General features: G+C 38.5%; 1 protein-coding gene across 4 annotated transcripts in view; it reads right to left on the bottom strand.

The window, feature by feature from the left end:
* The window catches only part of topaz1 (testis and ovary specific TOPAZ 1), a 101,158-nt gene extending 86,014 nt beyond the window's left edge, over positions 1-15,144 (bottom strand). Inside the window, exons 1-8 of one of the 4 annotated variants that reach the window (XM_084424168.1) lie at positions 13,690-15,144; positions 9,367-11,734; positions 9,105-9,175; positions 8,282-8,343; positions 7,910-8,021; positions 7,702-7,751; positions 7,467-7,553; positions 7,282-7,345 (exon numbers count right to left, since the gene is read on the bottom strand). In XM_084424168.1, coding sequence (XP_084280294.1) covers positions 7,282-7,345; positions 7,467-7,553; positions 7,702-7,751; positions 7,910-8,021; positions 8,282-8,343; positions 9,105-9,175; positions 9,367-11,734; positions 13,690-14,536 — 3,661 coding nt within the window. In that variant the 5' untranslated portion in view covers positions 14,537-15,144. Of the gene's footprint in view, positions 1-7,281; positions 7,346-7,466; positions 7,554-7,701; positions 7,752-7,909; positions 8,022-8,281; positions 8,344-9,104; positions 9,176-9,366; positions 11,735-13,689 lie in introns of those variants that run through there. The other 3 variants (XM_084424169.1, XM_084424170.1, XM_084424171.1) reach the window with 3 other exon arrangements.
* Between the last annotated feature and the right edge of the window lie 2,281 nt (positions 15,145-17,425).

Raw genomic sequence — 17,425 nt, 5'->3', positions numbered from 1 at the left:
TATTTGTTAGTATTTATAAATCTTTTTTTAGTTGTTAGTTAAAAATAAAACTATTTAAGCTCTGGTCCATTAATATTAACAAATACTTCTATAAATTTAACAAAGGTTATTTGCAAAAGTCAATTTTAAAAAGATTTAAACGTTTATTTTATTTTTTTAAAGAGATATCTTATGTTAACATATTGTAACTTTTACAAAGCATTACCCTCCCAGACAACCAATTTATGTGACATAGATAGATAGATCTATCTTCGGCTTCGGCAAGTTTCTCTCGCTCTAAACCTTGCCAGACCTCCCGCACCTAGTTATGGTTGCTAAGCCACGATTGGCCTGTGGCGGTTTTCAGCCGTGGCTTAGCGAAGGGTCAATTGCCTGGATTTAATAACTAAGAAGTAAATATAGCAGACAATAGATAGGCTAATCACAACATGGAGGCGCCGGCGCATGAACTGGAGCTCATCTCCAGATATAATATCGGCCGATATGGTCATTTTTTTACACATCGGTATCGTTCCGATGTCAAAATAGGGCCGATGTGAACAGGCCGATAATCATTCCTGTGTATTTGACGTGTGAAGTTGAAGATGAAGTTGACGATGCTGACTCGTGATCTTCGCAGTAGTCAACGTGCCTGAGAGAAATGCACATTTCATACAGATGACATAAGCAGAGAAAAGTCTGTTTTCTTTCGTTTTGAATTGTTCTTTTTAAAAGTACACATTTCAAGCGTATAAGGTAGCCTACTTGCCTCACAGACCTGAGTTTCGGTTCATTTATGAGACAAGCTCCAGGTTCACGCGCCGGCGCCTCCGTGTCCTGATTAAATATTTTCTACTATATTTAAAATTAAGATTAAAATTAAGATACAATTAATACAAAACGAAATTAAATTTAAAGACAGGCTTTGTGCTTTCTGCTTGAGGTCTCGGTGAAAGTTTTAAAGCAGTCTTTTAGTGCCGCTTTCAGAGCACTCACGTCCGTAAAGGAGAACTGTCCCGTCCGTGTGTTTTCTTTTTGTTTTTTTTTGTGTGAAATAAATTTCTAAATAAATGCGACTTATAGTCCAGTGCGACTTATATGTTTTTTTTCCTCTTCATGACGCATTTTTTGACTGATTGTTTTTTGATTCGTAGATATTCAAATATATTCGAATACATTGCTTGATATTTGATAGCCTACCCTTTCGAATTAGATTTTTCTCAAAAGTGACAGCCCTATATCAGGCAGAATGTAGTTATATGGTCGTAATAGGAATTGCAAAGAACAGCAGTCGTCTTGCCAAACAGTCCAGTTTGGCTCAATCCATATATTTGGCGACACAGTAGAAATTAAGCTAACGTCCTTCGGGCTATGCACGTACACTTCCAGGCCGGGTCAGTAGCCTATACAGTATCGATCGGCTGCAGCTTGCTTTTACGCTAAAGTCTTGATGTATTGTCACCCTAGTAAAAAAACAGCCTATGTGGAGGTGGAAAAATATCTTCCTTGAGTGATAAGAAGAGTTTCGTTTCACCATTGAATGGATGGAATTTGACGTGTTAAGTTGAAGATGAAGTTGACGATGCTAACTCGCGATCTTCGCAGTGAACGCGCCTGAGAGAAATGCACATTTCATACGGATGACATAAGTAGAGAACAGTCTGTTTTCTTTCGTTTTGAATTGTTCTGTTTAAAAGTACACATTTCAAGCTTTCTATATATGTCTCAGGTCTGTGAGGCAAGTAGGCTACCTTATACGCTGAGTTTCGGTTCATTTATGAGACAAGCTCCAAGTTTATGCGCCGGCGCCTCCGTGTCCTGATTAAATATTTTCTACTATATTTACTTCTTATTTATTAAATCCAGGCAATTGGTTGATGAAACATTGATTAAAATTAAGATACAAATTAATACAAAACTAAATTATATTTAAAGACAGGCTTTGTGCTTTCTGTTTGAGGTCTCTGTGAAAGGTTTAAAGCAGTCTTTTAGTGCCGCTTTCAGAGCGCTCACGTCCGTAAAGGAGAACTGTCCCGTCCGCGTTTTTTTTGTGTGAAATAAATTTCTAACAATTAAAATATCCACTGTAGCTGCAGCCCAAATTTATTCTAGCCTACACGTAGCACGTGCACGTAGCAAGTGATCAGGGTGTGTTGATGTGAACCATGGACATAATTGAAAGTTTATGCACTGGGATTTTGTTGGGATTCACTTAATATATCAGAGATTGCTGAGGGGTGTTTATAAATATCTGGGAAATTTCTGGATGTTTCTTAATGACAGAGGTTAGGTACAGAGCAGCCTACACAATCGCTGAACTAGGCTGGAGGCGTAAATTCAACAGCACAGTTTTTCAGCACTTGTCAATCTCACCATTTAACCCAATGAGCATGTTATACAAAACTCTCAGACATTGACATTGCCTATTCATTGCCTTTTCATCCTTATTCATAGTGTGAATTCAGGACACACTTGCATTCTTTATGAAAATGTATTTTTATATAAATATTTATTTTTTCTTCTGAAAATCTGATGACATATTTTGCACACAGGTAAAGGTGCCCAATATCAGTCATTTCTCAAAATAGATTACAAAAGTAAAAAAAAAAAGTGTTTCTTTATTTGATTACCATAAAAATGTGTTTTCTATACAGAGATATCGGTATCGGCCATAACAGCAATATTAATATCGGTATCGGCCACAATTTTCACATCGGTGCATCACTAATTCCACTTAAATGTAAAGCACAACTTATGTGAGCAATGTGACATGCTGCTGATATTTACGCTTTGCCATGATGTCACAAGTTGCGTAAGTTACGCATTAGGCACAAGTAGACTGCGTATGGCCGTTTGGCCGGATGCTAGAATTTTACTTTGTAACGTGTTAAATATGAAAATTTTTCTTACACAAACTCAAGCTTGAAAAGGCCTTTATTAACCCCCCGGAGCCATGTGGAGCACTTTTATGATGGATAGATGTACTTTTAGAAAGCTTGGAAGAGCCAGGACATTTTTTAATATAACTCCGATTGTATTCGTCTGAAAGAAGAATGTCATATACACCTAGGATGACTTGAGGGTGAGTAAATCATGGGCTAATTTTCATTTTTGGGTGAACTATTCCTTTAAGGAGACATTGGAACTATAAAACCAGAAAGGAGAGAGAAAAAAAAAAAAGTTTTTTTGCTCATGCAAAACGAAGCAATTAGTTTTTAATCCCTGATTTTAGACAAATAACAAATACATTATAGTTTGAATACAATATTAAAAACAGCACTACACGTTATAATTAGAAAATTAAACTTATCATTAAATCAGGCGATAACGACAAAAAGAAAGAGAAACATCGTACCTTGTTAAAAAAAATAGACAAGACACATTGCTATGACATCCAGGGTTCCCACTCTAAACCAAATGTCAAATTCCCTGACTTTTCCCTGACTTTCACTGACTAAAAAGATGAATTTCCATGACCTATAATGAACGGCAAAACAGGCCGCTGTTTTGCGGAGCACCGAGCAGACAAAAAACAGCCACCTGTCCTAACCTGACGTGACAAAGCTACAAGACGACAAAATCAATCATAAAATCACAGCCAATCATAACCGTGCGTGGGCTCTGTTTGCAAAAATCGCTGCAAAAGATGCTTTCAAACAGTTGTTTTACCATTCGTTGTAAAACCTGTACATTCTTCCGTTGAGAGCTTGAATAATAGACACTCCAGCCCAGTTTCCGGCGGCGGAGTAATACCGTACCTCACAGCACATCCAATACAAGTCAATGGAGTTGACTACGATAAAACCTGTTGGAAAGCATCTTTTGCAGCGATTTTTGTGTGAGCATATCAGTGAACACCCCTGACCACTCGGTGAGTTTCACATCTTTGTAAACGAAAGTTTAAAGGGATATTTCCCCCAAAAATGATATTTAACCCATGATTTACTCACCCTCAAGCCGTTCGAGATGCATATGTCAATCTATTTTCAGACGAACACATTTTCAGTTATTTTAGAAAATGTCTAAGATCTTTCAGTGGTTATAATGTGAAGCTATGGGGTCTACCTCCTTCAAGTCCCAAAATGTGCATGCATCCTTCACTAAAGTAATCCATCCGGCTCCAGGGGGATAAACGAAGGCCTTCTGAGGGTAATCCGTGCGGTTTTGTCGTAAAAATATACATATTTAAAACTTTATAAACGAAAATAACTGGCTTCCACTAGCGGTCGACACGCGTTCACGGAGATGGATGCTGGCGTATGACGTAGGACCGTCGTGACGTAGAACGAACGTGACAGCGCAGCCAGAGAGCAGAGCAAAACAAAACTCTACGTTCGTTCTACGTCACGAAGCTTCCTACTCTACGTCCTACGTCATACGCCAGCATCCATCTCCGTGAACGCGCGTCGACCGCTACCGGAAGCCAGTTATTTTCGTTTATAAAGTTTTAAATATGTATATTTTTACGACAAAACCGCACGGATTACCCTCAGAAGGCCTTCGTTTATCCCCCTGGAGCCGGATGGATTACTTTTGTGAAGGATGCATGCACATTTTGGGACTTGAAGGAGGTGGACCCCATAGCTTCACATTATAACCACTGAAAGATCTTAGACATTTTCTAAAATAACTGAAAATGTGTTCGTCTGAAAATAGATTGACATATGCATCTCGAACGGCTTGAGGGTGAGTAAATCATGGGTTAAATATCATTTTTGGGCGAACTATCCCTTTAATGCGTTTTAGGAAGGATTGTTCCAGTGCCCATAGGCTGCCATTCTGTAGGTCGGGGGGAAAGCGAAAGAAACCTAAAATTCTCGGGACAGCAGCATGTGTCCAAATTTTAATCTTAACCGTTCTATTTCATCAGAAACGATCTGTAAACAGGGCTTTAAGTGTAAAATACCGAACTTGTCCTTTAAGCTGAGACGTGCTCCACTGTGTCTCACACTGCTGTCACTGCTGGGGGTGGGAGCGGCTTCATTAGCTGATTGCGGTTCTCTTGGAGCTATATGGGGAGGCTGCAGTAGAGCAGTGATGGGCACTTGGGCCGAAGATGATGCTCCTGTCGGCTTCATACGAGTAGCATGCTTCTTGCTGTTTGCGTGGCTGCGAAGTGCACCCTCACCCATATTTGATAGCTCAATAGTAGTTTTACAAACTTTACATTTAGCTTTTCCGTCGTCTACTTTTAACACCCAGTCTTTAAATTGTTCATTTTGTAGTCAAAGCTCTTGAAATTTACATTTTCCTGGCATGTTTGCCTTAGTCGAATGCAGTCACCTGTACCTGTTAACTAAGTGATTTCCAATTGAGCGGGAAGGGAATAAATATGGCGCTCAAAATAGCCTAAGCACAACAATACAGAAAGATGTGTGAAACAAATCGGTATAGAAAAATTACATTTTGATAAATGGAAACTAAAATTTAAAGCAACAAACTAAATTCCCTGATATTCCATTACTTGGACAAAAAATATATAAAATTCCCTGACTTTCAATGTCTGGAATAGACCTTTTAAAATTCCATGACATTCCAGAAATTCCATGACACGTGGGAACCCTGGACATCAACATGCATGCACCATTCTTACAATCACCAAATTGGGTTCTGTTCTGTTCAATTGTATTCAACAGTTCTCCTCGCAAAACGAAATTCATTTCAAACACACAAATAAGAAGAGTTTATTAGCAAAGGAAATTATTCGCAACACTAACATAACAGCAAAGCTAATGTTTTATGTTAGTTTAGGCTCAGTTTAAGCTCAAACTAACCAAAGTAAAACCTTTAACGTTTCAATCATTAAATTAAACTAACTGAAATCGCAGACTATCATTATGCTGAGTTCACACTGAACGATTTTCAAACTCGTCAGATCACTGTTCTTTTCACACTGCACGACTGTCTGGGGTAGCATTCAGTTGCTGCTGTGTGCACACTGCACGATGTATCAGCAACAGGGGGTTTATCATTGCATGACTTTACAATAAGAAGAATCGCAGTCAACTCTCTCTGGTCTACAAACTACATTTCACAACCAAAAATATGCAAAAAGTGATAAGGAAATAACGCAAGATCACGTGTGCTAGAGACCGGAGTTCTCGTGCGAGACTGGAATTGTTATAAAAAAAATTATAGCCTGCAAGAAGCTTGTTATCCAAATTGTCTGTGCGCTGAAAAGGAGTAAAAGAAAAAAAGATTATGGAGGAGGAAATGATTGGGGAGATGCGGGGAGCAAGTATTGTGTGTTCTGCAAAGAAAGTTGGAGGTAAATAAATAATTTTGCAATGTGCTGCTGCCAGCCGCAAGGTTAAGCAAATGTTAGTGCTTTGTTTCTGTTTGATATACAGTAATTGTAAATATATCTCTTAAAATACTGATATTCTGGTCTATAACTCCTCCCCGAACTATCCGCTGCCCTGTATCTTGCTCTCTCATTGGCTGCAGGTCATCACCAACGTAATTTTCAGTCAAAACACATTTCAAATAGCAGGATTTTGAATCGCCGACAGGTCCAGATATTTAGAATGCCAAATAGCTCACGGGCGACGGCGACTCATCTGCGATTCTGTCAGATTGCGTCTTTGATAATTCACACTGCGTGATTGTCACTCGCGTGAACGAGCACCAATTTCGATTTCGGGCATTTGCCAGCGATTTTCGAGTGGTATTGCGCGTATTGAGTATAATTTTATTTTGTGCTAGCAACCAAAGTGCACGTTCATAAAGACAAGTATATTGGCTATTTAAAACAGAATAATGGATCTGTGCGTCATGACTTAAAGTGACAGCTGTCTAATATAACTGCTTCTAAATTATGAGATAATATAAAAAATATCTATATGGCAGTTTTTCTCCTATGGTATCAATGTCAAAATAGAGGCCACTGAAAATGCTGAGTGGCTAGTAACTTTGGAAAACCACTAGCCACAGTGGCTGGTGAGCAAAAAAGTTAATGTCAAGCCCTGGATATAACAATGATAATTATAATGATGATCATAACAGATTTAGTTCTACCTATAATGTATTTGCACTATGTATTTCCCTGCCGTCAAAATACATATAAAATGTCAGGACACTCGATTCCTGGCCAATGTCCATGGACCACTGGTTCTTTGGCAAGTTGTCTTTAATTTGAGAAGATCATTGTTTGTTTTACTTCTGTTTTCGCAGTAAAGCCCTATTAAAACCAGTCATGTTGCAGGATGTTTTGCCACACAGTCCGGCTGAGGGGGCTTGTCCCATCAGGAAAATATTGTCAATGCATACCCTCTATTTCTTTAATAAGTTAAGTTCTGTTACCTGCTCGTAGAATAAGAGCATGTTTACCAACATGACAGAACTTCTTCACTGTATCCATGCAGAACTGAAACAAAACAATGCAAACCATAAACACAAACTCAGATGATACTGAAACAATCTACATTTTTTCAGAAGGGGCAGTCGTGTCAAAAAACACTGAACCAGAATTATATTACAACACACACCTTTTCATCTCCATCTCTTGGCATGTGCAGGAACCAACAGACACTTCGCAGGCAGGTGCTATATTCACTAAAGTAGTACCAACAATACTGAAGACAGAGAAGTTTGGTACAAAATGTGCTACATTTGGATAATGCATAAAAATAAAAATAAAACAGAAAGGTAATGGTAAAATGAATATAGCACTAACATTTCGCATGCTCTTATCTATCCGTGTCAAAGATTGAGTATACTCACACTGCCGTTTACATTTCTCAAAGCAGAAGTCTCTTTTGCAGTCACAACCCCTTGAGCATAAAACATGTTGCATGTGACATTTATGGTTAGATTGCTTAATTGCTTAAATTGACCGTATATTCCGATACACTACATATATTCATAAGCAAACTTGAACATTTCAGGCAAATTAATCTCAGATCTTAGGTTGGTGTTGAGTTTGACTTACCATTACCGCGTGTGTTCATTACAAGACTTGTTGCTCTTGTGTTTTTTACTGTAATAGCACACAGATTGTTTGTTTCTCTCATCTCTTGGTTGTTATTGCAGTCTGTGGCATGCTGCAAGATGAGGACACAAAATATTAACCCTCTGTTCATCACAATTTATGTTCAGAAACAAACATCAAATAAGTGTTAAAAGTTTAATTTCTGTGCCACTAGCAGCAACAAACAGAATTGAAAGGATAAGAAGCAGGTTTCCCCCAAAAACGAGTGTCTCTTTTGCTTGAGGAGAAGCCACACAATTAGTATAACGGCACACTTTAAAATAAAATCATCACAATATAACGCGCAAATGTTTTGGAGCAATGCAAACTGACCTCTGACTTTAAAGTATTCATACACTGGGCAGGCTGAGCTATGTAACTCTGTGTCTCCTTTACTGTAGGTGAGAAACAGAATATAAGTCACTTTCTTATAAAAATAAGTTAAGAAAAAGCTCTAATATTTGATGGACAACAAAATTTTGCCCATATAGAGAATGAGACCTTCGGACACCTTAAAGCAGTGATCTCAAACTCAATTCCTGGAGGGCCACAGCTCTGCACAGTTTTGCTCCAACCCTAATCAAACACACCTGATCCAGCTAATCAAGGTCTTCAGGATTACTAGAAACTTCCTTGCAGGTGTGAGTTGGAGCTGGTTGGAGCTAAACTGTGCAGAGCTGTGGCCCTCCAGGAATTGAGTTTGAGACCACTGCCTTAAAGGGATAGTTTGCACACAAAAAAATCTGTCATCATTTACTCACTCTAAAGTTATTTGAAAACCTGTATGAATTTCTTTCTTCTGCAGAACACTACAGAATATATTTTGAAGAATATTGGTAACCAAACAGGCCCATTAACTTCCATAGTATTCTTTTTTTTTTCATTATTATTATTATTATTATTCACAATATTTTCTTTTGTTCAATAATAAATAAATAAATTTATTCATTTATAATGAATAAATTCATACAAGATTGGAACGACTTGTGACAAGGGTGAGTTAAATAATGACAGAATTGTCATTTTTGGGTGAACTATCCCTTTAACTAAACTAATAAAAAAATCAGAATTAGGACACAAATTAAACTCAAAACTCAAATTAACTTTGACATTTATGCTTAAAATATTTCTGTCAAACAATTCAAAGGTCACATACCTATCACAGTACCACCATCTTTCAAATCTTCCGTCTTGGCGTCTACAGCAGTTGAGTGAGGTTCGCTGATGCTTTAAAATAAATTATAGATTAAGAAACAGAACCATATTCAGTAAAAAAAAAAAAAAAAACATCTAAACTTAAATGCATCACCAAGAAAGAAGAAATTCAATTAAATACAAACAGCAATCTTACAGTAGTAAGACTTTCTTCACACATTTAAAAAGATCCATCATTGTTTATTAAATCTTAAATGAATTACCGATCTGTGCTCAGGTCCCAGACAATCTTGCAGGGATTTCCAGTTTGAAGTTTCGACTCAGATTTTTGCTGTGTCTCTTCATTCTCCTCTGTTGACGCATCTTCGTTACTCACAGTTTCAGTGACAACAGCCCCGAACAACTCTGGATCATCCTGTATCACATCCAGTATAAGGACATCTTCTTCATATGCTCGAGAAACATCCAGGAAGCTGTCGGCAACCACAGGAGATGGAGGAGGGGTGGAGCCTTGTTTTTTATCTTTAATCTGACATGTCCCATCATCATCAAACAACAAGCTCTCAGCAGCATGATGTTCCACTGACTCCTCATCTGAAGACAAACTAGCGAAATTCTTGTTTTCATCTTCAGAAGATGAGTCTGTGATTGTGTAGTTGTCAAATACTTGCATTATTTTCCCTTCTCCTGAACAGTCAGGGTTGCTGTCGGGTGTATGCACAACCAAATTTGGAGTAACACTTTTGATCTCCTGGTCCACCGAGGAAGAGGTTGTCACTAAAGAAGAATGCTGTGCTTTTAGCATTTTTACTTTAAGACATATTTGCGAGAGTGACCCTGGGTTATAGAGAACTCGTCTACCAGCATTTTCGACCCCCTCCTGATCCTCAAATGACGTTGCTCTTGAGGTTTGGCTAACAGGTTTGGGATACAACGAATCTTTGGGCAATTTTTGATCTTCTTCGCTGATGACAGGAACATCAGACGGATTGTTAGACCCACTTGAAAGCATTTCCTGATTAGACTTCTTGAGAAGGGAATGTTTTTTTAAAAGACCATTCCCTTCTAATGACGCTGCATAGTTAAGACCATTAAGTTTGTAGTTGTTACCCTGTTCAGTCATTACAGGTGCAGAGTACTGAAGAACATCCTCAAAAGCTTTCTTCAGACTTTGGTTTGACTTCAGCTCTGCCGGTTTGGAAACATGAGTAAATATGACTCTTGGACTGTCTACTAGACATTTCCAAGCCCTTTCTGGTGTGCAAGTGGGTGGCTTTTCGCCAAATGCACTGCAAGTGCTGTGTTCTGCAAGTTTCGAAATATGAAAAATATCTTGAGTCATACCTCTGGGATTGTTAAGACTTTGTGCTTGATATTTTGAAGTCATTTCCAACACAGCTAACGTGTCAATGGGTGGCTTCTCACCTGGTGCAGAAGAAAGTAGTTGCCCCTCCAGTACTTCTCTTTCGTCATCACTGCTCTTGCTTTGCTTTGTGGGTTTGGAAAGTTTGTTTTGAACATCCTTATCTGATAAGCATTCAGGTGCTACACCGTGAGAAGTCTGAACAGTGGCAGGAAATGAAGTGGTCACAATCCACCGGCGTCCAGTTAGATGCGATGGTCTGATTTCGTTAGGAGGGCCAATTCTGGGGAAGGGCCAGATTTTGCATGTGCGTGCGCATGATGATTGAGGGAAAAATATGTAGGCTTGCGTTCGCTGGCAGGAGAAACTCTCAGGTGAGTTCACTTCACAATCAGAATCCTCATTTCTTCTGTCCTCCTCCTCTTCATCCAGTGAAAGACCCCTGTTCTCAATGTCATGTCCGAAACCAAAACCATTGACAGTAACTCGTCTGAGTATTAAAGGTGGTACACGACGCACTGGGCTGGAAGGACTTTCAGAGATGTTATTCATTTGGCAGGCCTTGTCTTTCTCACAGAAACGCACAACAGGACCGTTGTCTTCACAACGTGGGAGTACCGAGGCAGTTCCTTCAATGTCGGTCTGTCTCATCCTCTCGCAGTCTGGATTCCTTACAAGGCAAGCATCCCATTCCTTTACAGATCCATCTGGAGTCTCTGCTGTGTCTGAAATGTATGTGCTGCCTGTAGCTCCAGATGGAGGATCACCTGATGAGAAAGAAGCACAGCTATGGGTTGGAGTGGAAACTTCCCAGGATTGGTTAGCAATCTTACTTCTTTGCATCCTGATGTCATGGAGATGAGGTTGCACGAGAAAACTGAATTCTTTCATTAAGCACCTCACTCTTTTGCATTTCCTCTTTTGTCTTAGTACCGCTGGCAAGTCACATGAGAAATCACGTGAGGCTATGTCAAACACTCGGGCTACATCACACAGTTTCACCATGGGGTTTTTCTCAAAGCGGAAAATCGGTGTGGTCGGGGGCCGACGGGACTCAGAGTTATGACAGGCACCTTTCTGCCACGCAGTCGGGCTGGGGCGGCCAGCTCTCGATCTGTGATTGAGTAAACGGGCCAGATTCTTACTAGGGGGAGGAGTGTATTTTACATCACCACACAAAGCACAGCACGAATTTTTCACCAATCGTTTGCGGTCTTTCCTCGAGTCTGACCTAAGTCGTCGTCTCAGCTCAACTTTTGAACTGATATCTGCAATCAGAGACAAAGAATGTGAAAAGGGTGAGAGTAAAAATGCAATATGAATATAAAGAGCCTCCCTATAGCTGTTTTCTCCCAAAACACTGACAAATTTCTCCATTAAATCATATCAATCAAAATGCTTGGGATTCTCCACCCAGAAAAGGAAATTCTGCTATCATTTACTCACCCTCATGGAGTCCAAGGTGTATATGTATATTTTTTCTTCAGATGAACTCAAAGATTTTTTTTTTTAAATAGTCCATGTAGTAATACAAGTGAATTGTAATCCAAAAGTTGACACTTCAAAAACCACACCAAGCGATGATGACTACCCAATGTGGCCGTTTATAAGAGCGTCATGAAGCACTACATCAGCACATTGTGAAACGTAAAATAAGTGCCTTGTGAAACTCGCGCAAGTAACACGGAAGCACAGACCTTCACAACACACTTAGCCTATATCATGCTTCAAAACATGCTGACGTTTACATTAACTCAAACGTGCATATGATTATAGCTTATAGTTTATAAGGAAGCAAAGGTTTAAAAAAAAATAATTATTATTACACATCTATCATTTCGCTTCAGAAGACATTGATTAATCCACTAGGATAAGGTGACCAGATTTCTGAAATAGAAATTTGAGTAGTCAAAATATCACTGAAATCACATTTGTTATTATCCATTATTTAAAAAACAGAGACAATACATTTTTTAATGTTTGTGTTTTTTTAATTGTTGTGGGTTCCCTATATTATTATTAACATTAATAATTATTATGTTCGTTTGATTATTGGGATTTTTGGTCTAGTTTTAATACAATTCACCTCACCACTTTTTTAACTTCAAATGTTTTGTTACATTTGTGCTTGAAAATTACTCTTACTATTCTTATTTGGGCTTGTTATTTTGCATTTTGGGCTTAGACCTATTTTAAGCAGAAAGTGTGTGTATTCTGCAAATGTAGGCTATTTGTTGCAAGTGTAATTGGTTTTTTTTTGCTTGTTTTTTTTTTATTACATATAGTTAAGTGTGGAAATTACTGCGTTGAGACTGGAACTTTTGGAGACTTTAAAATTATGCAAAACAATCCTGCACCCTGTTGAGGCCCTGTTATAAAAGCACATACAAAACAGTATTAGGCCCTGTAACTTTATATAAACAAGAAGTAACAGTAGCATGTTACTACCCTGAAAGCAATAACAGTGTTTATTTGGTATTTGATGATTATGGTGCTCTGCTCTAGTCTAGGTTACATTCTTCATGAAGTACGACCAAGTACAGTACCTCACAGCGCCATCTGTTGGTGAAAATAATCAACATGATTGCTCCTATAATCAGCAGGCTGCTGTATGTTGGTTGGGCTTTTATGCAATGTAGGCTATTTGTGGATTTGCGGGTTGTTTTGAACAATTTGTAAACCGGGGACAATTCAGGGGACAGCTCCGGGGGACGGGACACCAAAAACCAGGACTGTCCCCAGAAAACGTTGACTTCTGGTCACCTGACACTAGGATCATGGATTACTGTTATGATGGCTTTATGTGGTTTTTGGTCACCTGACACTAGGATCATGGATTACTGTTATGATGGCTTTATGTGGTTTTTGAAGTGTTGACTTCTGGGTTACTATCAGCTTGTATTTTATGGATTTACAGAGATGGATTATTTTTCAAAAAAAAAAAAATCATTTGTGTTCATCTAAAGAAACAGTCATACACATCTGGGACAGCACGAGGGTGAGTAAATGATGTGAATTTTCATTTTTGTTTAAGATGGATATAAATCAATGCACTTATAACCAATCTGTTGCTCATCTCTGCCTCTTGAAGGGATGTATAGTTAACCCAACTGACTTTGCTGCCTGGGAAACATGAGGTCTGGAAATAAATAACTGGGAAACATGTTCCTCACTAAATTACCTCCACCTTTATTTGCATGTATAAGGATGTCTTGACCCTTACTTGGTGTTCGTCCAGATATAGTGGGTCTGGCTTTACTTGCATGAGCTCTCCGGACTTCCGTCTTGATGGTAGTTTTCACCTGTCCATCAGACCCACCAAAATGATCAATAAAGAGTTTCCTCGGTTTCCTTCCCCGGCGAGATTTTTGGTTTTCTTGACTGCCAGTTTTTTTTCCGTATTTTGGATCTAGTTGGGCAGGTGGAGTTTGATCCACTGATTCTCCACAGACGGTGGATTTAATAGAAATATTATCTGACTCAACCGACACTTTACTGTTTATATACGACAGTGCGCGACATGGCGTTCCCGTTGGCCCGTGTATAACGCGCTTCCCGCCACTTAGATGTTTTTTCCTGGCAAAGCACAAAGCTAAGCGCAAACGGTAGAACATTTCTTTTTTATGTTCAGGCAATTTTTTCAGTGCTTTTTTGGACGCTGACCGACTCCTTGTACAGGTAACTTGAGCTTTAGTAATTCCACCTCCACAGTTACTAAAGCCACTGACTCTGGATGTGAAAGTACCTTGATTATAATGCCCTCGGCAGTCGTCATGTTCAGCATAAGCGTCTTGTTTGGAGCTCGCCTGCCCGTCAAAATAGGGCGGTGGTTGGGGGTCGGCGGTAGAGCAGATTTCGTGGGCGTTTAGCTCTGAGGAAACGACATCTGCTGCCTCCGGAGCTGGAAAGCTGTATTGGCCTTGTACCTGTATGCCACGATCGGCAAGTGGGTTTAAACCAGACACAGTTTTAGGTCCAGTCCATCGCCGTTTATTCTGCTCTAATTTGTTATATTGCTTAAACGAATCCCTCTTTAATTTGATCCTCGAAACGCCGTTGCATGAAAACATTACTATAGCCAACTGCGATTAACTAACGTTAACGAAAAACTTGTCACGCATAAATTTACTCAAATCTTTTTCTCCTCAATGCACTTAAAAATCAGCATGTTACAATTTATACTGAGCACAAATTGTCGATGTAAGGCACACAGAGACTGTTAAAGACAGCGTCGCATTAAATTCGTTGTTTCCAGCGAGACGTGCATCAATCGCGATAAAGCTATTGACTAAAATGGCAAGAGGTAATATACAGATGCACGTCACAAAACCTACTTTTTAAAGACAATATAATGAAATATATGTTCCTCAATACCTGTCCGTGTCACTTTGAGATTATTACTAAAACAAAAAAACACCCTCCCACTTCCAATTTCGAGTTAAGACATGCGCAATTGATGGTAGAGTGTTCGATGAATACTGCCGCCGCGTGGTTTAACCATGGGTTTAACGTTAGTCTTTTTTTTTTTCTTTTTTTTTTTAAAGGAGAATTTTTTTTTTTATTGATCTGAATAACAAAACATTATGAATTATAGAAAGGTAGCTTCCATTTCTAAGGCTTTTTAATTTTTAATCTAATTTTTAATCTTTCACGGATTTTGCAATGAACCTCTTTTATTTATAGCAAAAAAAAAAAAAATCTTTCTGGAAGCTGTAGGCTGTTGAAACACTACAAATTTGAACCAGTGACTGCAAGAATGAACTAAAATTGAGAATTCACTTCTCCTGAATCTTCAAATGTAATTCAAGTAATTTACTTGAAAATGTTAATCTTCAAGTAATTTAGTTGTAAAAGTGCTCACGTTGCGAAGACTAAATTAAGGCAAGAAATTCCACACTGAATGTTTATAGGAACTTGCTGGATAAGGGATGTCATACAGGCATCTGTTCTTTACAGATATCAGTCAACCTACTAAATCTAAATAAATAAAAATCTAATTAAATAAAATCACCCTGTCAATCAAAGAACAAGAAGTCATATATCAAAAGAAATTAAAATAGATAGGAAATTAGAAATTTCTCTTCATCTTCTTAGAAAACACATTACCATTAATCTAATCAGCACAGGCAGCATATCCTACAGGGGTGTCCAATCCTGGTCCAGGTGTGTTTAATTAGTGTTGGAGTCAAAGGCCTTGTCCACACTAATATGTTTTCGTTGGAAAACGCTTATTTTTTTCTCTCTGTTTTGGCTTTCTGTCCTCACTGAGACTGTGTTTTTATTAATGAAAACAAAGCTTTTTTTAAAAATGTTCTCCGAAATGGATAAATTTGAAAACTATGTTTTCGAGTTGCAGGCCTAGTGTGGACTGTCAAAACGGAGGTATTTAAAACCGATGACGTAAATTTAGTCATGTAACGCATAGCCTATTGTAACAATAGATATTCATGTTAATACCGGTATTGTGCCTGTTATGTGCTATTCACTTTCATACTGTTGCTAAAATATGTTCATTTGCACACTGCCACACTCTTCATATCACAGTCCTGCAAAGATGACAGGAAATTTACTTTTTAAATTTGCTGTCCTGCGGCAATACATGAGAGCAGTTGCGTTTTAGACCAAACATATGGTGACTAAGTGCGACCTGGACGCATCAGTGGATGGTGAGATATTTTGCTACATAAAATTATCCTGTCAGAAGAATTGCGCGATAACTTTATTATTTATTTTTCTGTCTGTATTATCTCAGTGATGTTTTACGCATGCGCAGTAAGGTGAATTTAGCTTTTCAGGTGTTTTTTTCAAAAGTTTCTCATCCACACTGAAACGTCGGGAAACGGCTGAAACCGATAGTGTGGTGTAATGCTAGGTCACTTCCGTGATTTGGGAAAAGCCTGTAAAAGTTATTTGCAAAACTCACAAGTGTAAGGGAAAAGCTAGTGATTTTAACAGTCCATAGAAATATATCCCAAAACTTAGTGTTAACTAATAATTGTTGCAATACTACCAACAAAATATTTGTGCATTCCTGGTACATCTGTGGTGAAGAGATAAGTCCCACAGTAGAGATGAGTCCCACCTTAGAACCCAAGCAATCTGATTGGTTCAAAGTACATTTTATGGGTAATCGCTTTAGTGCCTGGTTACAAATCAGACAAAATCACTTCATTATATAAGATGTTTGAACTACGTTATAACGAATATTCATGTATTTTAACTTATGTTTCATAATATATAACCTAGTGATCTCAAACTCAATTCCTGGAGGGCCACAGCTCTGCACAGTTTTGCTCCAACCCTAATCAAACACACCTGATCCAGCTAATCAAGTCTTCAGGATTACTAGAAACTTCCTTGCAGGTGTGAGTTGGAGCTGGTTGGAGCTAAACTGTGCAGAGCTGTGGCCCTCCAGGAATTGAGTTTGAGAACACTGATATAACCGAAGCTATAGATTGTGAAATCAAACATTTCTTGTTCTTAGTGTTTTTTTAGTTAACTTATACAATTCAGTTGACAATGACTATTTAAAAGCTGTCTGTCTTTCTGTTAAGCTGTGTGTATTGTGAAAAGAACTATACAAATAATTACTTTATGGCAGAAAACTGCTAGACTACCTGTTTTAAATGTTTTCACAAACTGCTTTTATCTTATCTTGTACATAGCAGCGGATTTAGCTGTAGGCCTACAAAACAGCAGGATTTAGAATGCTACATAAAGCTGCTACATAAAGCTACCACATAAAGCTACCACATAAAGCTAAAACAGCTCACATTAGCTACAAGTTATTGCAAAAACAGCTTTAGATCAGGCATATTACTGCGGTCCTAAGGTGGGATTCATCTCTACAGTGGGACTCATCTCTTCACTCTTTTCACCACACCTGCCTTATATAACCGTATGTCTGGGTAGGAGTGGCTCGACGTGCAAATATCACTCACCAATATTCATTGGCCCCT

Source organism: Rutilus rutilus, assembly GCF_951802725.1.
Source record: "Rutilus rutilus genome assembly, chromosome: 11".
NCBI classification, from domain to species: Eukaryota; Metazoa; Chordata; class Actinopteri; order Cypriniformes; family Leuciscidae; genus Rutilus; species Rutilus rutilus.
This window is presented reverse-complemented; position numbering and strand designations above follow the sequence as displayed.